Source organism: Sander lucioperca, chromosome 12 (assembly GCF_008315115.2).
Source record: "Sander lucioperca isolate FBNREF2018 chromosome 12, SLUC_FBN_1.2, whole genome shotgun sequence".
NCBI classification, from domain to species: domain Eukaryota; kingdom Metazoa; phylum Chordata; class Actinopteri; order Perciformes; family Percidae; genus Sander; species Sander lucioperca.
The window spans coordinates 37116712-37143703 of record NC_050184.1 but is presented as its reverse complement, the minus strand read 5'-3'; the positions used below and the strand labels follow the sequence as shown (position 1 = coordinate 37143703).

At 40.7% G+C, this 26992-nt stretch overlaps 3 protein-coding genes across 10 annotated transcripts; 1 reads left to right on the top strand and 2 right to left on the bottom strand.

Moving 5' to 3' along the window:
- Positions 1-9891: 9891 nt before the first annotated feature.
- On the bottom strand, positions 9892-15737 carry cbx5 (chromobox homolog 5 (HP1 alpha homolog, Drosophila)). The gene is made up of 5 exons (XM_031283032.2): positions 15445-15737; positions 14748-14928; positions 14005-14239; positions 13345-13445; positions 9892-11651 (listed from the first exon to the last, which is right to left on the bottom strand). The coding sequence occupies exons 2-5, from the start codon at positions 14876-14878 to the stop codon at positions 11510-11512; spliced, it is 609 nt and encodes a 202-aa protein (XP_031138892.1). The 5' UTR covers positions 14879-14928; positions 15445-15737; the 3' UTR covers positions 9892-11509.
- A 279-nt stretch (positions 15738-16016) lies between these two features.
- On the top strand, positions 16017-19951 carry hnrnpa1b (heterogeneous nuclear ribonucleoprotein A1b). 6 transcript variants are annotated; one of them, XR_004102112.2, is made up of 12 exons: positions 16017-16262; positions 16802-16918; positions 17006-17152; positions 17255-17465; positions 17551-17646; positions 17735-17785; positions 17875-17951; positions 18043-18184; positions 18285-18428; positions 18515-18584; positions 19722-19777; positions 19856-19951. XR_004102112.2 is itself a non-coding variant. In XM_036008202.1 (11 exons), the coding sequence occupies exons 1-10, from the start codon at positions 16251-16253 to the stop codon at positions 18574-18576; spliced, it is 1059 nt and encodes a 352-aa protein (XP_035864095.1). In that variant the 5' UTR covers positions 16017-16250; the 3' UTR covers positions 18577-18584; positions 19722-19824. The 6 variants fall into 6 exon arrangements, 5 of the variants coding, with proteins under 5 accessions (XP_035864095.1, XP_035864096.1, XP_031138851.1 ...); XM_036008202.1 differs by lacking the exon at positions 19856-19951 and having other exon boundaries at positions 19722-19824; XM_036008203.1 differs by lacking the exons at positions 19722-19777; positions 19856-19951 and adding an exon at positions 18758-19064 and having other exon boundaries at positions 17551-17634; positions 17875-17940; positions 18044-18184.
- nfe2 (nuclear factor, erythroid 2) lies at positions 18926-25175 on the bottom strand. Of its 3 annotated transcripts, none has more exons than XM_031282938.2 (4): positions 24899-25175; positions 22865-22943; positions 22633-22770; positions 18926-21412 (listed from the first exon to the last, which is right to left on the bottom strand). In XM_031282938.2, the coding sequence occupies exons 2-4, from the start codon at positions 22910-22912 to the stop codon at positions 20132-20134; spliced, it is 1467 nt and encodes a 488-aa protein (XP_031138798.1). In that variant the 5' UTR covers positions 22913-22943; positions 24899-25175; the 3' UTR covers positions 18926-20131. The 3 variants fall into 3 exon arrangements, with proteins under 3 accessions (XP_031138798.1, XP_031138816.1, XP_035864094.1); XM_031282956.2 differs by lacking the exon at positions 24899-25175 and adding an exon at positions 23066-23435; XM_036008201.1 differs by lacking the exon at positions 24899-25175 and having other exon boundaries at positions 22865-23434.
- Positions 25176-26992: the final 1817 nt, after the last annotated feature.

The following is a 26992-nucleotide window of genomic DNA, read 5'->3' as shown; positions in this document are numbered from 1 at the left end:
ACCCCCTTCAACCTTAACTCGGCTCATCTCTCCTCCACTCTCCACTCCCTTTTCCCTTTGGTCTCACTTGAAGGACTGACGCTCTCCCACTTGGGGGGAACAAATCGCTCCAGCCGAGTCCCATGCCATTGTGCTGTGCTGAGACAAGGCTGAGCCAGAGGACGCACAATAGGGCGAACAGAAGTGGGGGGATATGGCTCACACTATAGGCAGGCACCTTGTGGGGGAATAATGTAACAAATACAGGGTCTATGCAACCTGTTTGGTGCAGTTCCTCTGTCTGAGAGCCAGTATCCATCATCCAGTGACAGCTCTAACTACCTGCTGAGTGATACCTGATGTCCTTAGATGGGCTACATTCACAGCTATCCACCTCTACATGATATGTCTGTGATAAAGACAGACAGCGACATCACAAAAGAAACAGGAAAAGTATTGAGTAGGTTTCATGTTCATAATGTAGAATGTTGATGGCAGGTGTAGGTTTTGAGGGGATCTATAAAAAGTGTCTTTGTTAGTCAGATAGCATAAAAACTCTATAACTATAGCTAATGTTTCAGCCCATCTGTATCGGCCGTGATGGCCTCCAGAAAAAACAGATCTACAAAGCCATGCACACGCCTTCCTATTTACACAGCAGTAACACCTATGCCTTGACAGTATCACAATCAGGCCTCACATATAGTCCCCCAGCAAAACACACGTAAACACATACCATCCAAACAGACGTGGCCTGTATGACCTGATTTACAGCGAAGTAAGCGTTTTAAGCCACACATCTCACTCCAACACCTAAACACCTGACAAGCCTCTCATAAATAAGGCTGGCCAGTGACTCCCACATAATTTACACCTTGGCTATCTCCTAAGCTAACATGTAACAGGTCTTCACTCCATTTTTCACCACCCAAAGCTCACCACTCACTGTAGAAGATAGAAGTGCAAAAGTTAGTCCAGAAGAAGGGGGCAGGGGAACTTCAAAAGCTTAGGAGAAAGGTCTAGATTTGGGGATGTGGTGCAGAGATTGAAGTTCTCTGGGTCTGGAGTCATGTGTGTGAGCATGTGAATGACCCTGGCCCAGGGCGTAGCCTAGCCTAGCCACAGCCCAGCTCAGATCAAGGCCCACAGCCAGGAGTTCCACTTCTATGTCTGCCATAAATCGTCCTGCCTTTGTCTGTTCTCTCTTTCACTGGCTGAAACTTATCCTCTTCCATTAAGAGTGATGGATCAGTACCTCTCAGGGCGTAAGAGACTCTGAGGTTACAGGTCCTTGCAAAGATTGTACTTTACACTGCAAATGTGAAAGAAATATACACACAGGCATACTTCCACATACGCCCCTAAACCAAACAGGCAACATGAGACATGAAATAAATTTCAAGGCAGGGATGGGAGTTGTTGAAGTTGTTTGATGTTGAAATAATTTCATAGCAGCTGATATGCATCTGCAGTGGTAATTCTTTGTAGAATGGGTACGAACAATGATGTATCTCTTCAATGTTTATGGTTCCAGCCTTGTGGTTTTTAATTGTCAGGTAACTCCCTTGGATTTAGCAGCATCTGTGCTCCCTCTGGTGGTTGCTCCCCGCCATGATCACTTGATATGTCTCCTCATAGTTAGACCCATATACTGTACATCTGTGTTCATTTAGTCTCAAACAATAGTCATTTAAAATGTACTACAAGATAACTTTCTGTGTCAATCATACATAACTTAACAATTAAAATGACTAAAGAACGCACTAATTTGTGTTTATTGTAATTAATATAGATTTAAAATTATAGACTACTGTTAAAATATAATGCATTATATCACTATAAAGACTGAATGCAATGTTTTTTTCCCAACCAAAGGAATGGCTAGGGGTATGAGGCTGTTTTCCTACTGCATGAGTGAGATAATAGTTTGGCAAGAGATTTGACAAAAACTTCTCCACATGTTGCAACAACGACCTCAGATCAGCAGCAGCAGTGTGTCTCTCTGTGTGTGTGTGTGTGTGTGTGTGTGTGTGTGTGTGTGTGTGTGTGTGTGTGTGTGTGTTTACTAAAAATTGTGTAATAACAAATCTGTTTTGCTAATCGTTAAATGGGGGTTGTTGAAAGATGAATAGCTTTATTATCATTGCAGAATATTTAAAATGTCAAAATCTGTACTATAAATTTGACTATTCTCTCATGAAAATAAAACTGGCCTCGCCCAGAAACGAAGCAAAATGCATTAGGATTCGTGGCAAACTCAGGAAATTGCCATATCCCTTATGCGTGAAAACAAAATTTAATGCCAAGAAAATTAAATGTTGTAGACCCCGAGCACGGACCAGATTCAAACAGGAGCGCATGAATATTCTAATACACAATAGTATTTGAGGACTGCGTGTGGTTGCTTCGGGCTGCAGTCGGGCTGAGTGATGTTGCCCTCCGGTGGTGAGAGTGGAAAACAGCAGCAGTGCATGTGAAGTCCATCAGCCAACTGAAAGATTCACTACTGATGCTCTCATCTGCTCGTTCGAATAGTACCCCATTCGTGTTTGAATGAAGCGTGTTTTTGATTTAGAGTGTGTGTGTGTGTGTGTGTGTGTGTGTGTGTGTGTGTGTGTGTGTGTGTGTGTGTGTGTAGTGTTGAGTGGCGGTTGTGTGGTGCGCATGCGCAGTGATCGGGTGAGCGGTGGCCTTTGTCTAAAAATGATGGCTTCATGCGCTTGCGCGTTGCTCCGCCGGACAGTGGAGGCACATAAAGCCTGGTAAATTGCACCAGGGCAATAAAATGGCAATAAAATGACAACAACAGTGCATTAATCCATCACCAGGGAGCGCTGAAGGTACTGTAAAGAGCTCTGGCTGAAGTCGGGAATGATTTCTAGGGTTTATCAGCTCTGCAGCGCCCATTCAGGATGCCAGGGGGCAGTGAGGAGCTGGGGAGGGCTTGGAGTCTCCCTCCCACTGGACTAGGCTTATATTAATCTCACGCAGGTAGGAAACAGTAATAAAAAGATGCAGCAACTTTATATGGAATGGTCCAGCTTCTTTTAATTAGAAGACAGAATTAATAAAAAGAAGGAATGGAGCTTTGATCTAACTAGGGGGTTGGAAATCCCCAGCTCTCTGCCTCTTTAGCTTAGCCTTATTTGGAGCACTTTTTTTCCATAACATGTTCTCACAAGGAGGCAGAGCTTCTCTGTTGTAGCAGCACCGCCCCTCTAGCTTGCAGCCTCCCCTCCGGCTCCCTGTGGCTCGTAGAGAAAGAGAGCTTTATTCAGGAGCACCTGGATTTATGTGGGGGAACAAGAATCAGCAGGTGATGGAAAATGCTGGCCCAGTAGGTTGGCTGTGGCCAGGGGGTTCTGGCGAGGTGGTAAGTGGACCCAGTGGGTCACACTGCCATTTCCTGTTTCTCTACCCTTTTACTCTCTTTTTTACCGTCCTTCTATCCCAGTCTGCTTCATCTACTGCCCCTGTTTCCTGCCAGAATCACTTCCTCCAATAGGAAACAGATGAGCAGCTTAGAGTCTGAGGTGGCCGTGCTTTGCCCTTTAAGTCATCAAGGCAACACATCTGACATACATTTTCACATAGTTGGGCCTAAAATATGCCTTTTAAAGATGACATTTTAAAGTAATGCAGCCTTGCTAACAAAAAATATCAAAGGATATTTCTCTTGGCCTGTTAACATCTTCATGAAACTTTCCTTCTTTTTTTTTTTTAAAGAAAATTGCTGCCTAAAGGTGAAATCATTCTCTTCAGGTTTTAACTTGGATACTAAAGCACTCATTGCCTGGTTTACCACTAACAACTGATTTTTTCTTAAAATTCAGAACGCACACAGAAAAACCTTTTAGAGAGAATCTGTGGTGCAAATATTTCGACCTCCTCTCCACTAATGAAACCACCAGCCGCTTTGCCGTCAGCTATTCCACAGAAACAGCATTCTAAACTGAACCAGGTGTGTACATGCCACAGTGGAGAGGTCAAAAGTGGAAACACATGATCCACCCTTTCGTCTTCATCCTGCTCTTCTTCCTCTAATAACAGATGCCTGGTAAAACAAAGAAAGAAAACTGTGCTAAAATGGACCATTAAACCTTGCAACAATGCTTGTGTAATGTGAAGCACAGTTAAATTAGAAGAGAGAGGGAATTAGACACATGGACAGTCAGGTAAAGTGGGGGATAGACAGCAACAGAGAACAAGGGGATAGGAGGTGTCTATGTTGTGGAAAGACATCTGTTTGGTCTGCTCTGCCTCCCATATTCTCTCACGTTTACTGGACCCCTGTCACATCGCTTTGCCTTGGTTTATTTCTGGCCAACATTTAAGATGAAGAACTCAATGTTTAGACATGAGCTGTTTGGATAAATCGGCTCGTATGTGTTACGGATCCTGTAAGTAAAGCCCTGTATCACTCCTGTGCCCTCAGAAGTATGACACCTCAGACACTTTATATTTCACCAAGATTCTACCATGAATCAGCACACAGACCATCCTCCTCTATTTCACTAAGTTTTATTACAAATGTGTTTACTGCTAATCAGTGTAATGGACTGGACTGTGAGCACTTAAATGTGTGTTTAACGTATATATCCTGTGGGCCTCGGGAGATGACGGGCCTTTACAAGGATGGTGGTTGTAATATTGAATTATAAAACCTATTCAAGAACCTGTCAAGAGCCCCTTTATTCAGTGTGGAGTAACATCTATGCCTTCTTTTATGTGTTAGATTTGTTATGCAACGTGGCTTTATAAAGTATTTATCAAGGCTTTATAAGCCACTAAAATTATAATCAGTCCAGGAGCCACCTCCAGCAGCAGACCAGGCCATGTAGTTGAAAGCTCTCTATTCTGAGGCCTGGGCAAGCCTTGCAGCATTATAAGTTCTGCCAGAGCTATTCCTTGTGGATCACTTGATATTAACTTCAACATCTCCTGTTGAAATAAATACTGCCACAGAAAATCCTAGGGATTTCATGGCCTCTCTGAACTCTAATCCATGATGGAAATAGAAAGGACTGAAACTTCATGTTCATTTGACATCCATACGATTAAAATGTAAGATTCTGTAGACAGATGTGATTTTTTTTTTTGCCTTACTCTGCCAACAGCTGGACTCTTCTCACTTGGTTATAAGCCTTGCATATTGGACCTCAGGCATATAATACTTCCCGTTCATATACAGTGTAACATTAGATAGTTTATGGCGCTGTATTATGTGGAGGCTGGCTATGGCTTGGAGCAGGGGCAGGGGCAGGGGCAGGGGCAGGAGAATGTTGTTGTCAGCGGTGGGTCAAAGACTGTCAGGGCTTAGGGCTGGCAGAAAGCCAGGCTGTGTACGTGTCTGCTCTGAATGTTAATGGATTAACGCTCACCACACATACAGCTAGACTGGGAAACCCAAGATGACTTTTAACGTGAAAGGCCGCCAAAAAGTCGCCATCATAAATTCAGGGACACATGCTGTCTGTAGCAGCGCGACAGTTAGGCATGTTTCCTCTGGGAGGTCAGGGCTGAGGGACTGTGTGATGGAGAATGGGGGAGCAGGTGGGCTCTACGTTGGCGGACCTTGCCTCTCAAGCCCCACAAGATATGATCAGAGTACACTGGCAGCTGTGGCCTTGCCTAAATAACACCCAAGGTATCATGTAGAGCAGGTACACCAACGCAGTTTCCACTGACAGACTACTGCTACTATGCTAGTCTTACTGTAACTTCACCCTCATTTACTTTACAACTTCTTGCAATCTGTATACAGTGTTTTAAACTCAGATCCTGCTGATTTAGCATTTTCCACCACAAGAAAAGCCCATTCTGTCACATCATTTTTCCCTTAATTGCTTTAACAAGTAACTTAGGCTTGTCTAATGTGAATTTCCACATGGCAAAGAGAGCAGCAGTTGTAGTGCTCAAACACTGTGCAGCGACAGCCACAATCACTGTGTAATTTAGCAGCAGGGGACAATGAGCTAATTTTGCAGGAGAGCATATACTCCCAATTTAAAATCAATCAAGATGCATTTGGTTTTTTAGGACCTCCACTTGAGCTGTGCTGTAAATAAGAGTTAGGTTTAAAGCTCACAATTGTTGTCTGCCTGCGTGGGGGGTCATTTTAAATCAACTGATGGATTCACAGCACATTTCACTGCAAAGTTTCACACACATTTTGACACTAATATGCCCCATTTTTCCTAATAATTTTGCTGCTGCACTGCAAGTAATTAGGTATAATTATGTCAGTGGATGATTTCTAGCCATTTATTGAAGAACTGACTTACAAGCAATCATTAGCAGCAGCATGGTTTTAAATACTTGAAAGAAAAACAAGTGGCACATGCAGGGACAGAAAAGTTATGGTGTTGGAATTTGTAATCCAATTATCTTATTCTAGTGAATAAAACACTGTGCTGTGGTTTCCTATGATTTTCTGTCTCCAACCACCGAGGACTTACTTAATGCCTTCAATCTTTCTTGCTCTCTCTCCTCTCTGCAAATTAATTTATGGTCTAATTACAGGACAAGCCTCCAGATATGAAGGAACACAAATCACTGGTCCTTACCAGATGGCAGAAAAACGGCACAGGATAATTGAAAATGTAGAAGTGGATCAATATTTAGAAGCCCAAGGTTACACGAAGTATGACAATACTATTAATATGGAAATATGATGCATTACATCCACAGGCAAATTGGTGTTATTTGATGGTGAATGAGTGCTGTCTGAAATGTTACTAGTGCTGGCTTCTCAATGACAAAGATCCCATACTAGCTTTATCACAGGTTAACCACTTCCATACACACCCTCGATTATCTAAAATGTACCGTTGCAGTCTCATGTGCATACCTCCAGCCATATGTGCACACTTACACGCATGCATACTGTTGGTCAGTGGTGTGCGGATCAGGTCTGGAGGTCCCCTTTCCACCAGAATGTACCGTGAAGGCTCAGAGCCCCACCGTGTCACAGACTACCTCTGGCCCACCCCACCCTCCTTTAGCATTTACCTCTGGCCTGTTAAAAATGATATCAGCTCATGGAGGGCAAGCATTAGCATTTGCATTTTATTGGAAGCACCGAGATTTAGAGCAGAGGATATATCAGCTCTGAGCAGACAGAATTAGTTAACAATGCATTACCTGCCTTTTATGGCAGCTATAACTCTTTCCCCTGGTGGGGAGAGGAGATGAAGGGAGGAGTGGGGGGTGAAGGGGAAATACAGCCAGCAGAGGGTTGGCGGGGAGAGCCGTGGCGCAGTAGAGGGGGCATTTAGAAGGAAGAAGCTTTGTCTATGGGCCTTTACTGCACATTAAGTGTGATAGCCACCAAAATTAGAGCATCACATCGCAATCACCTTCACACAGATCAGTGCACTGTGCGGAAAAATTATGCACCAGTCATCACTGCAGACTTTTTTCTCTCTGGTTGCAACAAGAAAATGGAGACACAGCTGTTGGGCAGCTGTGCCTACATGATCACAGCACGCGGAAAGTCCACATCAAATTACATCTGCCTCTGTCTGTGATACTCATGACTTACGACACTTTTAGAGAAATTTTTCACAGCTTCTCTGGGACACTAAAGACTACAAATCCTTTTTTCTTTCATATACAAGATACTCTGTGCTGTATATTATTTGTTTGCTGTTTTAGTGGTATTCTTGAACAAGCTGTGTAACAATGATGAGGCCCACTGCAGCAGTCCCTGCCATTGCCATAGCTCCCCCGACACTCATTTGGTGAAATGTGCTGCAAGACGCCCCAACTCTGCCGTGGGCAGTACCCTGAGGAACTCATTTGCACTAGATGTTACTGGTACAGAAGGGACTATGTTTGAAGTGCAGGGAGGCTGCTGTGAATAAATAAATAAATTTACACCAACAATGTAACTATATTTTAATACGTGATAATCATTGAGACAAAGCACATAGTACATTGCAAGACACACCTGGATAAAAAAAGGATTCTTGTTTATAATTAAAAAATACTGCAAGTTACATTAAAATATCTGTTAAATGTATAGGTATTCAAAATATCAAATCATTCTTCAGTGCAATGCCCAAAACCTATGCATAGGTCCTGAAAAGACAGACAGCTCCTTATTGACTGCCACACATACAGTACACACTCATTTTTAGCACGAGGCTTGAATCAGATCTCATTTAGATTTTTAGCTTCGGTAAAGCTTCACTCTGCACTCCGGTTGACCACGTAACCAGAACAGCCTCTACAACTGTATTTGCCACACACATCACAGGCAGAGCTCCCATGAGTGCCACTGTGGCTTTCCCAACCAAACCTACTGGCCTGGGTTTGTCAGCAGACAGCTCCAGGCTCCATAAAACAGCCTGATGCTCGCTCCCTTTGCCCAGCTTAATGGTCCCAGGGGCTGAAAATTTACTAGTGACCTTTGCATTCCATTTGGAGTGTAAAAGCCTTTTTGCTAGGAAAATTCCATCACTTTAGACGTAGCTGAGCAGCACTTTGTGTGTGTGTGTATGTGTGTGTGTGAGAGAGAGAAAGAGAGAGAAAGAGAGAGAGAGAGAGAGAGAGAGAGAGACACTAAAAGGCAGCAAAAAAGAAAAAGAGGGTGGTGAGAGAAGAGCAAGGATTAGATTCAACCTTCACTGCAGTTTATTACTCATACTGCAGTAGGGCCCCATTGCAGAGACACCAGTATTGCTTATGTGCTTTTGTTCCCTCGTTATATTCATTGAGTTACTTTTAAAATGAGAACAAAACTTTTCCTCACGTATTAAAGCATTAAATATTCTGTGCATTTGGTTTGTTATTCAAGCTGTTGTGGTGCTTACAATGAGTGAATATTTTTATGGCTGCATCATTACATCAAATGGAAGTGGGGTGCCTTAGTGGCCTGGGGATTTAAGGCGCCAACCATGCATGAACCATAATGTCCTCGGTTTACATCAGGCCTTTGTTGCATGTCATTCCCCATCTCTTTTTCTCTCTCCCCTCATTTCTATTGATTACTATCTCTAACTGCTTAAGGCATAACATGGCACAGACAAATTAAATCAAATCAAATGGAAATAATTATAAAAGTATGTGCATGTTCTTTATTTTAGACACATTCAGCCTGACACACTGTATCTGGTGACTTTAGAAACCCCACTAGACTTTAAAATACATCTGTGTGAGTTTGAACACAGTGATGTTAGTTGGTAAACACAACTTTAATTCATGCCCCTCTAAAAGATGCATAATATTCTATAAAGGCTGTTCAGAAGAGATTCATTTATGAATAGTTTGTGTTTAAGTAAGTAAGTAAAGTTTATTTCTATAGCACATTTAAAAACAGCTTGCGCTGACCAAAGTGCTGTACATAGCGCGCACAGGGTCATAAAATAAAATAAAATACACTTACAAATCAGTGATTTAGGCTAAAACGACATCAAAAGACAAACACTTAATTACAAACATAGCAGGATAAGACAATTAAGATGCCGGGAAGGCCAAATTTAAGTGTTTGAACTGTGAATGACTTGTATAAAAATGTTAGTTATGAGTTATGACTTTGCATTGGTGTTATTCAATAGTGCCATCTGCTGGGGGAGCGCAGTTGGTGCTCAACCAAGAAAAACAAACTGGTCTCATTTCAACAGAGGCCACATTAAACAGCTTTGGTCTCATATTTGTGACTTACATTTTATTATTCCCCCAGGACATATGGTTATTTTCCCCTCCTGATAATAAATTTCCTGATGTTGAGATAGGGTTTAGTGTACTTTATTTAATACTTGTTTCATCCAAAACATCAATGATTCATTATTACTTTTTTAAACTTCCCGGCTCACAGTAATTTATTTAATCCTAGGGTGTAGGTAAGTAACTTGTTCTGTCGGCAGGAGTTCCATTCAAATCCTAAAACAAAAGCCAACTGCCAGCAACTTTAACATTGAAAATGTTTATTAAAGGGTGCTACTGTACACATATTTGTAACATTTAGTCGACACAAGAAATAGTCTACTTTTTTTAAAAATTCTGCACCGGCAAAAACTGAGGACAAAGCTCAAGGGTGTGAAAGGACAAAATATATTTAATAAAAAAGGAAATTACCCCAAAACCATAATCTTAGTGATAAGGGACATGATAAATGTACTGTATGCATGAAAGGGAGAAGGTCACAGCCTTCATTTAGAAGGCTGATTAAAGCCAAAAAAAAAAAAAAAAAAGAAAAAAAAACCTCAGTCTGTAGACACTAAACATTTGGTCCTAAGAGTCCATGTTGGAAACCGGCATCCATCTTTTGTATAAGAATTGAGCTCTTGCCAGGTGGCAACTTCTTCCATCTGAAAAATGTAAATACTAGATGAAAATAAAATTACTCACCACAATAAAAGCCAGGATATGAATCATCTAATCAGAAACTGGTTTTAATGTTTCAAATCAACGATTTCAATGATAACAAATACTCCTAGCTAATTGCGGAGTGAATTTTTCCACTTTTCTCTGTTAATATAAAACTCTATCATAAATCACCAACAAGATCAAATACACCGTTAAAACTGCAGGGTTGTCATAGAGATTGGTCAATGGTCAAGAGACTTTCATTATTTAACCACAAGGTGGCAGACCCCAAAGACTGGTGATGAGTGCTGGTTTCATTCCATGTGGATACAGTGAAGATTGTCTAACTTGTGAACATGAGACTGGTCCAAATATAACACTGCAGTTTAAAAACAAAAAAAAATGGTTGAAAACAGAGCAACATTTTTTTTTGCTGTCCTTCTCTTTTACTGGTGACAGCGTAAAGAACTTAAAAACCACACGTTTACATATTAAACTTGGAAAGAGAAAAATAAAAAACGATATAGGATATCATCACTACATTAAGAGATAATTGGCCGGCATCATCTGCACATTTGCAAATTGAGTAGTTATGTCCTGGTAGAGAGGACAAACTGAAAAATCTACAAGAGATAAAAAGTTTGGTTTTTTTTATATTTTTTTTCTTTAAAGGAAGCGATTATGCAGTCAGGAAAGTGCTGCGGTGGTTGCTTCCTGAATATTGATACTACGGTTTTATCCTCAGTGGTGTTAGTGGGTTCTTACAGTAAAGAGGTGCACTGCCTGTAAAGATGTGATGATGGGGGTTGTGCACCTGCCATGGGGCAAGCTCATAGTTAGCACAGTTTGTACCAAGCTCTCAAGACTATGTTCTGACTTTTACCAGATGGCCATGTGCTCATAGATGCAACATACCTTACTGACACAACCGTATCTTGTAAGCACTAAAACATGTGTTAAGACATTAAAAAGAAGGTAAAAGAATACAAAGAGAATACAAAGACCGAACAGCAGAAACCCTCCCCAGTAGCATGTCACCCATGTCCACTACAGCTTCCCCTGTCCTCCAATGGGGCATGGGTGGAGATAACACGGCTGTGTTCGCTGTCTTTGTTGGACATGGTGAAGAGCAAGGATCGGAGGTTTGGGTGTGAAAAATGTCTGACTCAAGGCTGTCCCTGCAGTGGAGGTGGTACGGTTTCCTCCTGAGGTGATGCACTCATGCACTGACCACATCCTTCTCCTTCTTGTCGCTGTCTTCATGCCAGGTGAGACGTTCCTCATAGAACGCTATGACAATTTGTGGGCACTTATGATTGGCCTCCTTGGCAAGCACGAGATCAGCCTCATCAGAGTCTTTCCTGCAAGAGATAAAGACCAAAGTGTGTCTTTAAAAACTAGTTCAGAATTGTGAATCTCTGCAAAAGTTGGATATTACACTCAATAAAAAAAGATTCTATATGTAGTGTCTGTCTTGGAGCTTTTCAAAGATGGCAACTAAATGTTTTATATATTTTTATTAGGGCTGTCAGCATTAATGCATTTTTTTTTTTTTTTTTTTAAATCGCATGCCGCCATTTATGAATTTATTTTCACTTCACTCAGCTTCACATCGTGCCTAACAGGCTACTATTTCGACCCTTTGCCATACTTCCTCTAACACATCCTGCTGCTGCAGGCTGCAGGAATGATGGAGAAAGACAGCAGCAACACAATTCTGAATGGTGCTTTTTATTTTCCAAAACTCCCGGACGGGTCGAAAGTCATATGCACATTGTTTAAAGCCGAATTAAAATATCACTGAAGCACGTCAAGCTTGAGCTACCACCTACGAGCTAAGCATAGTAGTACAGTTAACGTGACTGGTTGATGCTGGCAGGCTCAGGCAAATCACTATTTTGGAGAGTGCTACTTGTCGACCTGCAGATGAAACCAAATCCAAAAAAAGTACTACTGCTCTTGAAAAATGGGTGGCAACTAACTGCAGACCTGTCAGCATCGTAGAAGACTCGAGTCTTAAAGACTACGGTTGGCATGTTCTGACCCGTCTTATACATTGCCGTCGAGGGTGACAGTAGTTTCACGCATACACAGCCTGTACGACACGGAGAAAGCAGCCAAATTGGAACTGCTGCAAAGGGATGCAAGATGATCACTGGACGTCAGTGAGTAATCAAAATGATTTAGGAGTTACTGCACACTATATTGACTCTAGATTCAAATGTGTGACTAGATTCACACATTTCTCTTTTGTTTACAGTAAATAAATAACAAATACAAATCTTAAAATCAAGTTCATAAAGTCACTTTCCTTGCATTCATTTGATTCCCAATCAAGATACACTGGTAAAAATTTCTTTCCATTGTTAATATGTACATAAACAGTTCTGAAATGCAAAATAATAGAATTTTAATCATGTGATAAAACATGTGATTAATCGCGATTAACTATAGAAATTCAACGATTAATCGCGATTAAAAAAAATAATCGTTTGACAGCCCGAATTTTTAGAAGTGTACATCATGAAAAAAATGGCCCTCTGTAAGCCTGCCAACTTTATAACTTCAATAAATAAAAATCAGCTGTCCTTGTAAAGGCCATTATAAAACCATTTTTTTTTTTTCACTATAAAAAAGGTTTTTAACAAGTCAGTGATATTTAAACCATCATTCAAAAATAATTGTTTTAAATTGTTTTGGTATTTGTGTACATTTTAAATCAGCATTTCATAAAATCCCTGTGTGGGATTTCTTTAACAGATGAGTTGGTTTGTTTGTGGTTTCAGGGCCCGAGCTAGCCCAACGGTGCCTAGCACAAAGTGCGAGGAACCTATTGCTTTTGTACAGATTATTATCATTAAAATGCGTCTCCACAAGTCTTGAGTGTCCACTTGTGATCGAATCTCACTTCCCTGCACTATATGCACATAAACCCGTAGTAAACACAGGGCTAATACGATTTAATACCAAAGTCAATAGTCCAGATTAAATTTAAAGTTTAAATTCCAGAGCAACATTGGGCCAAAACATGATGAACATGTTAACAAAACCTACCACTTCATAAGAAACATTAGATCTCCACACGAGTCAGTTGCTCCAATGATCTTCTCTGGCTCAAGTCCTCTCTCAAAGCCACGTGCAACTAGAATGTCATCCTGAAAGACAACGAAGAGAAAAACACATTTTTATAGTAATTCTTGCACAATTTTAACTAGCATAAAAATACACTCCAGGTAAATTATTTGTTTCACAGTCTCTCCATTTCTTAACCTACTGATTCAATATACATTTACTGCATGCCAAAGAAAACTAGTATACGTTTTGACAAATCAACGAAAAGCTGCTACAAGTGTGTCCTTGAAATGTATAAAAGATTAAAGTTTTTCTCTCTTCTAAAGCCCCTTTCTTTCCCTGAAATGTGCCAGGACATTTCCTGCATGGGGCCATGTGTGAATGGGAGCAGGGATATGCAGAAAATCTCCCCCACCAAGATGAGACACCAAAAACTGTTAACATACAAATAATGAGGTTTTAATCAAGAGCTAAGCTATGACTTCTAAGGGTGGAAAGCTACGTTTGACTCCCCAGGGTGCAGCACACAAAGCCTGAAAAGGGTGTCAACCTCACAAATGCAAGTCATCTAAACTGACTTTCAATGCTATTTAACATGTTTTTGAAACATGATAAAAACGACTGCACCAACACATTACATACCTCCTTCTTCTTCTTGGGCTTACTTCCACCCTCCTCATCATCATCAGAGCTTCTCTTCTTCGAGCTACTCGAGTCTTTGGAGCGTGCCAAGGAGGATGTGACTGATTTGCTGCCCCCACTGCTAGGAGTGGAGCTTCCACCACTGCTGCTGCTGCTTTTCTTGTACGTCTTCATGAATTCTGAAATAAGCTCAGGGCAGTCCAGATTCTTCTCTGGCTCCCAGGTGTTGTGCTTTCTGAGGAAGACCACAGTGCAGCAAGTCAGTACCAGTATAACCATAAGTCTTAATCAACAGCACTGATCAGAGATTATCTAATGGAAATAAACATTATAATATCAAACTTGATATCATCGGCAATGTCCATAACAACACAATGCATATTCTTATCTTTGTTTATTATTTCCTGGTCTTTAGGGCATTTTCTGAGCTTATTTGAATACTGTATCTGACTCAAATAGGTAGTGAATGCCCCTGCTGGCTTGGCTAATTAATTGCCAAGTAAGACTTACAATTAATTTTCCTTGGTGTCTAAGTGATAAACATTAATAACCGTTTTCCCATTTTTGTTTCAAGGTGAAACCCTCCAATGATGCACTCGAAATATATCAAATAATTGTGATATTTCATTACAACTATTGCCCAGCACAGGGTTGATGATGTAACGTTAGCTTGAATCTGTGGCGGTGTAAGTGCAAGTAACGTTAACATTACCGGTTAGCACACTGGCAGGGAAACAACTTACTCTGAATATCCTTTCCACTTCAGGAAGAACTCAACCCTGCCTTTCACCACCCTCCTGTCCAGCACCTTCTCCACCACATATTCTTCCTCATCAGAGGATGAGGAGTCCTCTTCGCGTGACTTTTTTCCCATAGCAAAGTTTGTTGCTGAACACTACGCTGTCGCAGGCCAATGGCACTTCCCTGTACAGGAAAACGATAGAAAGGCTAACGTTAACGTAAGATAATATGGATAATAATTTCTATCCGATACATTCGGTTGTATAACGTTAAGCGCGAAGCAGGCTTTGGTTAGATAAATACTATTGTATATTAACGAACGGCATAACGCTAATTATATTGTCGTTTATTCAATCTGCAACAGGCACGACAAATTTAAAAAAAAAAAAAAAAAAAAAAGCTAAACTAATTAGCGTGCTAAAGACCTCTCGGTAATTGTCCACTCTCAAAAATACTGAGGCGCTAACGCTAGATAACGTTATCCAAAAACGAATACGTGCACAAAGGAATGAAGATATGTTGTTAGCTAAGCAACTAGCTATTCAATGGGCATGATAGACAAACTTGCTAATCGAGGTAACGTTAGCCGGAAGCTAACGTTTCAACGAGCTAACGTTACACAACGTTGATACCAAATCGCAAATGTAGAACAATACTTGTAGCAGCATGAAGCACTGTGATGTGTTAACCACTTCTTACCCTTGGACGTGTAGACCGCCGATCTTGAACAGTTCACTTCAGGGATAACGCGTCTTTTGTGGTTATACGGTGTTCAAGGCTAACGCTGGGGCTACTTTAGCATCTAGCCTGCCCTGGATCACTTATGAAGGTGCTGTGCGTAGGCTAGTCTGTGCGTAGAAAAGCGCGCGTTAAAGGCGCACAATGAAAACACGCCCCTCGGTCAGTTGATGACCTACATACCTATCGTGATTATACCTTCATTTTTCAAGAGTTCGGAACAGGTTTATTGTAATACATTTACATTGTGTGTCTCGATAGAAAATGCACATTACATATAAAGGTGTGTATGTCAAGGTAGTGAAAGGTGTATTGGCGTGGCGTTGCTTCACTAAGAAAGGCACGGCTCCACCTCCACCCACATGTCAAAAAATCTGAATCATTTAATTGAATGTGCTATTTTCTGTGCATTCCGTCAGTGTATTTGTGGCCTTAGTATCCATTATGTTTTCACAGCATCGAGCACAAAAAGCCATATCTTACATATCCCTAAACACAACATAACATCCATTTTTTATCGTCGTGGTTGTGAGATGCACCGCCTACCTTCAGATTATTGGTCGTTGATTGTGACTGATTGGATTTGGACCAATCAAGATTCAACCAATGCTGACGACAGACTGCAGCGCGAACTACTGACCAATTGCTGTGTGAAAGAGGTGTTTCCTTTGCTATTTATTCTACTGTTGAGGAGCTGGGTTAGGTTCGACTGACGCAGATCACTTCTCTCCGGCCTGTTCACAAGTCTTCAAGGATTTGCTGCCAAGATGTCCAAAGATGTGAGTATTGCTTCGGGAAGCATATTATCCAATTTTCCTGCAAATTAGATTTCGATAGACTAGTTATTTGAAGCTATTGTGAAAAGGCTATGCTCAATGCGGACTGCGTTTTCATCATTGCTACCGCAGCTATGAAGCATTGTAAAGCCGCCATTTTATAGCAGCTGGGCCTCGTGGCCTTTTGTTCCTGCTGGTAGCTATGCACGAAATTCAGATATTTCACTAAACTCATGTATTCAGTAATACTATAAGAAAGAGAAACCCTACTTGAACGTGCATGCGTTTAGTGTTTGCATACAACTGCTGCTAAAATTACTCTATCATCAGACATGTCCGCTAACGTTAATGGCGGCGACGTCTCCTCCGCACTGACTCGATTTTTGATATGTTAACTAAGTTTGGATAAATACCGTTACTGCATTGTTAATTCTGGGGCGGCTTATTGTGGATATAGTCATTACCGAAATGGCACTCAACTGCTCCCGTAAGTGCTGGTGATTGTACCCTGATGCTAGTATCTTGCATTGTCCATTGTGTAGGTCCCACGTGAACCGGAGCAGCTTCGCAAGCTGTTCATTGGAGGTTTGAGCTTCGAGACCACAGATGAAAGCTTGCGGGCTCATTTTGAGCAATGGGGGAGCCTTACAGACTGTGTGGTAAGTGGCATCACCCCTTGGCACGTTTTTTGTATAGCATAAATGGAGAGCATGCATATGTAATTTGTGGGAATAATTGTATCTTAGGTCATGAGGGATCCCACCAGCAAGAGGTCCAGAGGCTTTGGCTTTGTTACATACTCATCAGTGGATGAAGTTGATGCTGCCATGTCTGCCCGTCCCCATAAGGTTGATGGAAGAGTTGTTGAACCTAAACGAGCCGTTTCCAGGGAGGTATGTTTGAGTCGATACATTTGACGAAACTTTCCTTGAGGAAATTACTTTAGCATGTAAAGGAGAGGCATGTGTAGTGAACAATGGCGAATGTCTTCACAGGACTCAAACCGGCCAGGTGCCCACGTAACAGTGAAAAAGATCTTCGTCGGGGGCATCAAGGAAGATACAGAGGAGTCACATCTTCGGGATTACTTCACACAGTTTGGCAAAATTGAGGTCATTGATATCATGACTGACCGCAATACTGGAAAGAAGAGGGGCTTCGCCTTTGTGACCTTTGATGATCATGATTCAGTCGACAGGATTGTCAGTAAGTACACGTTCTCTGCTACAGACTGAGATTTGCCTTTTCTAATGTCTTGAACGCCTACCTAATACGTTTTCCCATCACACAGTTCAGAAATACCACACAATCAACTCTCACAACTGTGAAGTGCGGAAGGCTCTCACACGGCAGGAAATGCAGACAGCAGGAATGGGTATGAGAGGAGGTAAACTTTTTATGCATTAACACAGATTAATCAATACACATCGCAGCACTTAACCTTATTCCATAGCTAATGGTTGTTTTTGGTTTAGGTCGCAGCAGCGGTGGAAGGCCTTATGACTACGACAGAGGCTTCAGTCAGGGTAAGACTATCTGATAACAGATTTGATTATTTAATACCAGTATAATATACAGCATCTGAAACCTGACACAGCATTTGCTTCTCTTTCAGGTGGCAGGGGTAGATATGGAGACGGTCCTTACAATTGCAACGGAGGAGATGGTGGTGGCGGCGGTGGTGGCGGCGGTAAGCAATTTTGTTGGCTTATGTGTGTGGTTTTTTTTTTTTTTTTTAATATAATTTGAAGCATGGCAATATACTGTGAATATGTATGTTGTAGGCTATGGAGGTGGTCCCGGTGGTCCTGGTGGATATAATAATGGTGGCAACCGGGGGTATAACCAAGGTTACAACCAGGGCGGTGGAGGAGGCGGTGGTGGGGGCTATGGAGGAAATGGAGGTTATGAAAGCAACGGTTATGGTAAGTGTTTTGGCTCCCCTTGACTGACTACTGTGTTCAAGATGTGGTTAACTAGTGTGGTTTTTTTTTTTTTTTTTTTTTTTTTTCAAATATCTCATAGGTAACTGTGGTGGTGGGGGCGGTGGTGGAGGCGGCAATAACTACAACAACATGGGTCACTACGACCCCCAGGCCTCCAACTTTGGCCCAATGAAAAACAACTTTGGTGGTGGTGGTGGCGGCGGTGTTGGCGGCAGGAACTTTGGTAAGATGGCAAAAGCAGATGGAAGGATGTATACTGTCATTTGGTGTAGTTTCTGTATGCTGAATATTTTTTATTTTCATTTCCAGGTGGCTATGGAGCTAGTTCAAACAATGGTGGATATGGTGGCCGTTCCGGAGGACGATTTTGAAATGTGAAGTAAGTATTTGATGGCATGCCTAGATTATAAATTTTATATCGTACAACCAGAGTTTGTAGTTGCAGGGACTCGTTAAGTGTAGATAAACATTAAAAAAAAAAAAATCACTCTGGATCTCAGGTCATACAAAGTCAGTGCACAGTTAACAATGTTGTTCCGTATTGTTCAACAGGACTGAGTACTTAGGAGAGGAGAGCAAGGAGAGGAGAGCAAGCGAAGTGACAGGGCAGCTGCAGGTTTACCTCCTAATCTGCTCAGCCAAACAGTTGTGGCAGGTTACAGCTGCTGCAAGAAGAGATGTACAGTAGATAAATCATGGAGGGTCTTCATTTAAACGTTGTTTTTTTTCATCAATGTGTTTATGGAAAGCAAGCATTCCAATGAGGTTTTATGTAGATTTTTTTTTTTTTCTTTAAGCCTGGTTTTTATTTGTAACTGCATCAAATCAAGCTGAAATAAACCATCATTCAGTTTTTTTACAAAGTCTTGTTAGCCTCTTGAGTGGTTTGGGAAAGGGAGGGTTCACTATTAAGATGCTGCACAATGTGGGATGAGGGACATTTTACATCAGCCAAAGAAATCCACCTGGGAAGCCCTGCACTAGTCACAACACACACCATAAATCAATGCCAATAAAATACTGGTAGAGGAATGAGAAGTGGTGCACAGATACTTCAATCATAAAGAGTCCATCACTTGGTACAGACTCTACCCTGAGTTCTGCAAAGACCAACTGGAGGATGCTAGCTTACATGCAAGTCTTTGAGGCTAGTCATGGAAGCCAGCTGAGGGAGAGAAGTAGCAAAACCATCGCCAGGATCATTGAAGCAGGGGAGAGTGAGAACAGAAGCCTGAGGCTAGCAGGCAGCAGCTACCAAAAGGCTTAAGTGCTGTCTGTAGGTAAGACCAGACTTCTCAACTACTGATAGTATGTCTTGCTTTTGTCATGTAGCTGGTAGTAAGTTGTGTAGCCAAGTAATGACAACTTATGTGCATCTTTTTTTATTATGTTGACTGGTAAAATTGGCCTCCTAATTGTGCATAGAGGCCCTACAACATTGCATGCTGTGAACATAAATCAACGCACTTTTTTGCAAAAGATTGCATTTTACTTATTTTGCATTTCTGCCCTCTAGGAAACCCACTACATGGTCTCGAAACCCTTGACTTCATTTCTGTGACAATGGCTCAGGTAAAAATAATCAAAACCTTGCACATCACTTTTCCCCCAAAGTTTTTTATTTTATTTAACAGATTTATGTTTCCACAGGTTCTTATTAATCATGTGGGTGCTGGAAGACTTCTTTTTTTTTTTTTTCTTTTTTTTTTTTAAACTGAAGACTGCTATGCAGTGTCTTATTTTTTTAATAAAGTATTTTTTTAAAGGTACTCAGGTGTGGTTCCAGTCAATTGTAAGAGCATTTGTTTGATTCATGTTAAAGTAATAACCACATGAACATGCAACTTCCAGTTGATATGCTTTCATTTGGTACAATCAGGCAGTATACCTTCTGTAAGGGTATTAAATAAGACTATCCCCACTTATTTAGCATTGCTCTCTCTTTTGCATAGTTGTGTGAGGTACTAAATAAATTTTACCATCGGGTGTCTGTTGTAGGGCATATTCATCTATTGAGTATGGCTGTCCATTTTCATCTCTTAAGTGAGAAAATACTTCTGAATAGAGGCCTGTAAGGCGACACTTAATAAAACCCAAGCTGCGCTGGAACTCAAGCCTTTCCTGTGCCAGGTGCTCTCTTTGGGCCTGCAGCTCGTTCAGTTCTCTTTCAAGGTGAATTATGCTCTCAAGCTTCCTTTTCCTGCAGTTCTGAGCTGCAACTTTGTTCTTCCCTCTTCGTCTAATGTCCCTCACCAGTGCTAGTTGATTGTCTGTTAGAGTGTACTGTGTCAGGAGTTCATTGAAGTCATCCACAGGTAGATTGATAATCTTCTCTGTGGGGAAGGGAATTTTCAACGACATGGCCCGCCTCTCATCTCGGCTCAGCGTACCTGGAGTGGAGTTACTTCCTTGTGGTTTTATATACATGTTATGTTGTGAGCTCCCTCTGCTGGACACTCCAGAGTCATTGTACAGGTTGCTCAGAGCAGAGGCCAGACCCTGCTGTTTCACTGCCCGAGGAGTCAGAGCATTAGGTTGTGACTGAGATAAAGTGGGTTGGGGTGAAAAATAAGGCTGTGTACCTGAGTGTAAATACAAGGAAGATTGACTCTGGTAGTCCATTGAGTAATGGATGTGTGCTCTTCTGGCATGCTCAGTCATGCTGTCTGGTTCACCATCACTATATGTCATGCCAATGTCTACACTCTGACAACCCGGTGCACCACCAACAGGATTATCTGGGGAGGCCAGAGGTGGACTAGAACCTAGAGACAGACCCGAGTCTGACTCTAGATCATCAGCTGAGCGAGCGTGTGAACTTTGTCCATGTGTAGTCCACAGCATGTGTCGACGTAGATCCTGAGAGAGAAAAGCATTGGCCCTCCTGTGCCCTTGACTGGTACCAGACATGTTCATCTGTTCCCTAAAAGCCATGTGTGATGGCTGTGTGTGAGAAGAGATGGGGAGCATTCTTTGATTGAGCTGAGCTTGTCCATACATTGCCTCTGTGTTGCTGCCTAGGCGATGACAGACAGGCACTTCTTCAGAGTAACATCCATCGTAAGTGTCTGCGGTGCCGAGCTCACAAGCAGCAGGAGGAGGCTCAGAATGTGACTGAGCCATCCCATATCCTCCCATAGGGACCATGGGCTCCATGGTTTGGTACTGTGTTGTTTCATAGGAGCCTTCACTGGGGACTTCAAACTCCTGTAACAAAAGTTATGACCGACAGCAGGTACATCAGTATACATGTCACACTGACAGCAATAAAATGATTGAAGACAATTATTAAATTTGCAAGACCTCTGAGTTAATTAGTGAAATGGTGTCTTTTTTGGCATTTCATCTGGCTCACTAGTTTGCCACCACTTTAGCATGCCACCCCTAGCCTATGAAGGGCTCTCATAGATGTGGTCAGGTTTCACCTGAAAACAGATGACTATTGTGCGGTGCAGGGGGCCGCAAGCAACATACAGCACTTGGCCCCTCTCACAATCTCTTCATCCTGCCATCACTCAAATGGGCCATTGTTGCCTTCCTCAGCTGTGTATTTGTTTTTCAACAGTTAGCAACACATGAGAAGTGGGAGATATGTATTTATTCCACTAGAATGAAACACGTTCTGTTTAGTAATTATAAATTAATTTTCATTTATGAACCATATTTTAACTGTTGTATTTCATACTCTTTCAACACGACACTGATAACTTTTGTCATTAATAAAATAAATATATAAAATACAGGCTGATATAGACTGTGGTGCACAAATGTGTAATTTTCTACAGTGTCCTCATGCATTTGTTAAAAAACCGTGGTGGAATGTAACGTAGTACATTTACTCAAGTACTTTACTTAAGTACAAATGTGAGGTACTTGTACTTTGCTTGAGTCATTTCTTGCCACTTTCTACTGCACTACATTTCAGAGAGAAATATTGTACTTTTTACTCCACTACATCAATCTGACAGCTTTAGTTACTTTAGAAATTAAGATGTTTTGCACACAAAACACATAGTTTATAGTAGTTTATAAAATACAATGTTTTTTATAAATTAAACTATCCAAAAATATAATCGCCTACAAGTGTAGCTAAAATGATTTGACTTTCAGCCCTTTTTGTCGTGCTTTTAATGCTCTTTTTAATGCCCAGTTTCTAAAGTGTGAGGCTTTTTCTGCATTGAGTACTTTTACTTGTAACAGAGTATTTTTACAGTGTGGTATTAGTACTTTTACTTAAGTAAAGAGTCTCAATACTTCTTCCACCACTGTTAACAATACAACCTGCACTTCCATGATAACACAGCATGAGCCATTGTGATAACACACAGTAATTGGCATATCTAAGACACACAACCTATAGTAACATTTTGCAATAAAAAAAAACTGACTTTTACAGTGCTCTCAGTGTGTCAGTGCTGAAGAGTTACCTGCAGCTCTGTGATGGCCATCAGCTCCTGCCAAGCCACATCCATCTCTGTGTCCTGAGGAGCTCCATGAGATCTGGCTCCAGGGAAATTAGTTGACATGGACACTCCACCACACAGCCTGCCTGGAGTGGCTAATACCTTGTAACAGAAAAGAAAATGAATTACTTCATTCACAAGTCTATTTTAGGCTTGATTATGTGTTTCTGTTTTCCTAGCTCTTAGACAGACGTACCTCACAGGTTCTCCTCAGAGGGAGAACATAGTTGGCAGTTGAACACATTCAGGAGAGGCTCTTGCTGCAAACGATTAACCTGGAAATTACACGGAACAGCAAATTGTCACCTACCCAGCCTCTAAACTTTGACACATCAGGAAGATGAAATACAAAACCGTTAAGTCACACCATGCTTTCAAACACATTTCTAATACATACAGTACATTACATATCTGTAGACCTGTCGGTGCTAAATAAATGACTGTTTGGGTGTTGTGTAGCTTCTTTTGGAGCACATGAAGGGTTCAGTTGAGTTGACTCCTCCCAACAGCTGTCCCGAGTGCAGCTATGCCGACCCCTGATAAGACAATCTGCGGGAAAACAGTGCTCTCTACAAGACACACTGGGGCCAGTGGCTGCTTTGGAAAATTTGGTGTAGGCCTGTGGCTAACATTTTGGCAGTAATCTTTAAACTCTTTTGGTTAAGCTCTGACAGTAGCCATTATTATTATATTTTTTTTTTTAAGTTTTAGCATCTCCAACTTGTATTTCAGAATGTAATGTTTTCAACACACAAATGAAACAGTGGCTTAAACACCAACAGGGAGGTGAACACTGAATACATTTTTTATGTATTCACTTGTCAAATGTACACCTGCGTACTGTATATTTATACTCACACATACTTGCACACGGTATGTCAGTGCCTTAAAAAGTCAAGCCTTTGTAAACACATAAGCGCATTCTGTTTTATCGGTTCTGTTGTTTTTTATTCTGAATCTGCTTGTTTAGATGTTTTAACCTGAAATAAAAAGCCTAACCAGGGATGGGGCTGCAAATTACCTACAGCTATACCTGTTGCGTTGTTTCCCCTTATGTAACAATGTAACTAACAATAAATAAATGGTAAGAGTCTGCCTTAACACTTAACTTTTGCATGGGCTAGAATAATGCTTTTATTCCCTACCTTTACAGTCCAAGGGTCACTTCAATAAATGTCATATGTCATTCCTAATACTTTGTTGATTCAATACATATGTTTTAATTTAGCGGGATTCCTCCCATCAATAAATGCAAAACGTGATGTCATGAAGTGGAAGCCTCAAGCTACTCCACTGACAATAATACAGAAACTGCTTTGTAGTTAATACACAGGGAGTGGTTGAAGGTACCTTTGAAGTTAGAATTATTTGAAATTTTAAAAAGTTATCAAAGTCAGGCTAATTGGAGTGGAGTATCACACTCAGATGTCACAGATTACAGTCTTGGTTCAATGAGTTTAGCCTTTGAAGAGCCTTAAATGGCCTGCATCAATTAAACTGTCTCTAATCTGAAAACAAAATATACATATATATTTGCAAAATGTGGTATATTTCGGTATGATATATGTATTTTTCAAGTAATTCTTTCTACTTGATGAACAAATGTGTTTTCTCATTTTTTATTTCAAGATTTTAATTACCTACTTACTGACCCTCAAAACTTTGTGCACTGAATTTGTAATATTGCTCATTATTTCAGTGGGCCCGTGTAAGGCTATTTGCTATCATCTACCATGTGTGAATTATTTTGTTATGTGTAAAGGTTCTGAAACATGGGGTTATATTTACTGTATCCTGCTATAACCGGCGTTGTGTTTCTTGACTGTAAGGAATCATAATTTACTTAAAACTACTCACTGGTTCAGTCAGTAAAATTAAAAAGTTGATAAAACAGTATGTCAAATTAAGTCAGCAGGATAAAACTTTGAATACAATTTGTGGATTTGTGGGAATCTATTTGTCTGTGTTATTACTGTAACTGTATTATTTAAAACTTAAATGGAAGCTTATGCAACAATATAATTACATTGTTTAATAGTTTAATTGTAGTTGTTACGCGGTGATGTGTAATGTCACATTATCTGAAGTGCTACATCTACCTAAATAAATATACTGCAATAAAGATTTAATTTAAGTGGGAACACTGTGACCTGCAGCATACAGTATAGCTTTACAATAGAAAAAGAAAAGATCTGATGAATCAGAAGAAGGAAAATGTGAATGAACATACCTGAGCAACATTCTCTGCTTCTTCAACAGGTGATGAGTGAAAAAAAATCTTCAGATGTGAAGCACAATCCTGGTGGTAAGAAAAAGAAAAAAAAATGAGTAAAAAGAGAGCTGTTCTTTTTCACATACAGTATATTGTGCTGTTGCTGACTTTTAACAGATCACAAGAAGTAAAACACACTAGGCCTCTTGCTCTATCTCAACTGTCTGTCTCTTTCTGTTCAACTACACATACAGCCAGCGGCATAAATGGGATGGCTCTGTGCAGCAAACGCAATCTTCCTGTAAAGCACCCACACCACAATTTTTTGCACTCTTGTATCCTTAATAGCACACTTGCACCCCAACCTCCAAATTTCCCTTTTGCCCACATGACAAACCACAAACCAACAGTCTGGCGTACAGCACGAAAATCATTCTGCCAGTCCACACTGAGGTAGGTAGATGTTTACAAAAATGAAAACCTGTAAGCAATTTTGATTCTAATTATGTAAAGACAATACACATAAAACAATCAGATTAAACAACTAAAAATGAGTGAAAACTAGCCGGATGGTTGTCTCTGTCTTGGCCAAACCGTACAAGAACTGTGTCCTTTCAAATCCTCCTAAACGAAAGGTATGAGAAGTAGGATGTGGAGCACCTGGAGCCGGCATTGCTGTGAGGGGCCTGTTCAAGCAGGGGTGGGTTGGAGGTAGGATTGAGACTTTAGTTTAGCAGAGATGGAATGTACACCCTCCAACAGGTAAGAAAGACTACATTGTTCCTCTATCTGGCAGAGCAACTGCCAAGGGAGAGAGAGGAGCAGGGGGAGAATGAAGGGGAGCGTGTCTTACATAGCAAGTGACCATTAAAATCCCTCACAAAAAATCCCCTCATTGCCCTGATCTCAAGCATTGTGAGCAGTGAACTCACAAAGGCTGTGTTATGTAGAACTGCACTATTGTGCAACAGCTTTCACACAATTACTGATAGTAGAGATGTTGCTTATTTACTGTACCATAGAGCAATTTATCTTTATGCACAGTGATAGATAGTCTGTCTCACAGCGACAATGATTTTCAAACTAATCAACATCACATTAAATATTCAAGACATTTTAAGCTCTGTAAAAGACCCCCTACTGTGTACACTGTGTACAACATAGTGGATAGATTTCCTTTTTAAAAGCATTTGTTGATTAAACCATTTGATGGAAATACTGAAATATGCATCTTGTTAATTCAGTTTCTGTGGCTACAAAATATGCTATAGCCTTCAGTCTTTGTAAAACAAGCAGATGTAAATTTATGTTTGTAGGATTACCTGGATTTAAGGGATTGTCGGTCCACTTTCTGAAAAGACAAGAAGTCTGCAGTAATTTGCACATCAAACAACTGCAGTGTGCAACAAATGCAAGTAGTGTATTTAACTAAGCCTGGCTGGAACTAATTATTTTTTCTCAGAAATGCAAAGCCGAAAACAGATGTCACAATCACTTTCTTCCTTAAATGAAAACTTATTTTTTTGACACTGTTAGACAGAAAATAAAATTTCTTAGAGTGGAAACAAATCTTCAATAAACTGCACCACACAAGTATACAGTAATTCAATTAACAAATATTCCAACTTTAGTACAAATACACAAAAATTGATATACAAACTTTCAATCAATTATGTTGTGTAAAGAACTAATTAAAAGTGTTCACCCTCTTTATTAACACATGTGATAAGTCTAAATGTATAAAATAATACAGATAAAAGTACAGTACAGTATAAAGGAGGGTTGAATATTTTTATAGTGGGTACATAAAAACTCTTATGCTCTATATGATTCACAGCAGCATTACACTTAAAAGAATTCAGACTTTCAGTAAGGCACTGTATATTCAAAAACCATGAGAACATAGAGGTTTTGTCTGGCCCATTACAATATCACATCCCACAGAGACATAAATCTCAATGTTTTCTTTGTCATTGTTCTAAGCTGGAAAAAGTAGGTGGCTGACAGAGTCAAGAAAGGTGAATGTCTACCAGGAATCAAAGAAGGGACTTCCCAACCCAAGTTCCTAGCACCCAGCCCCTGACTCAACCACTGCCCAAGCATGCCAAAGAG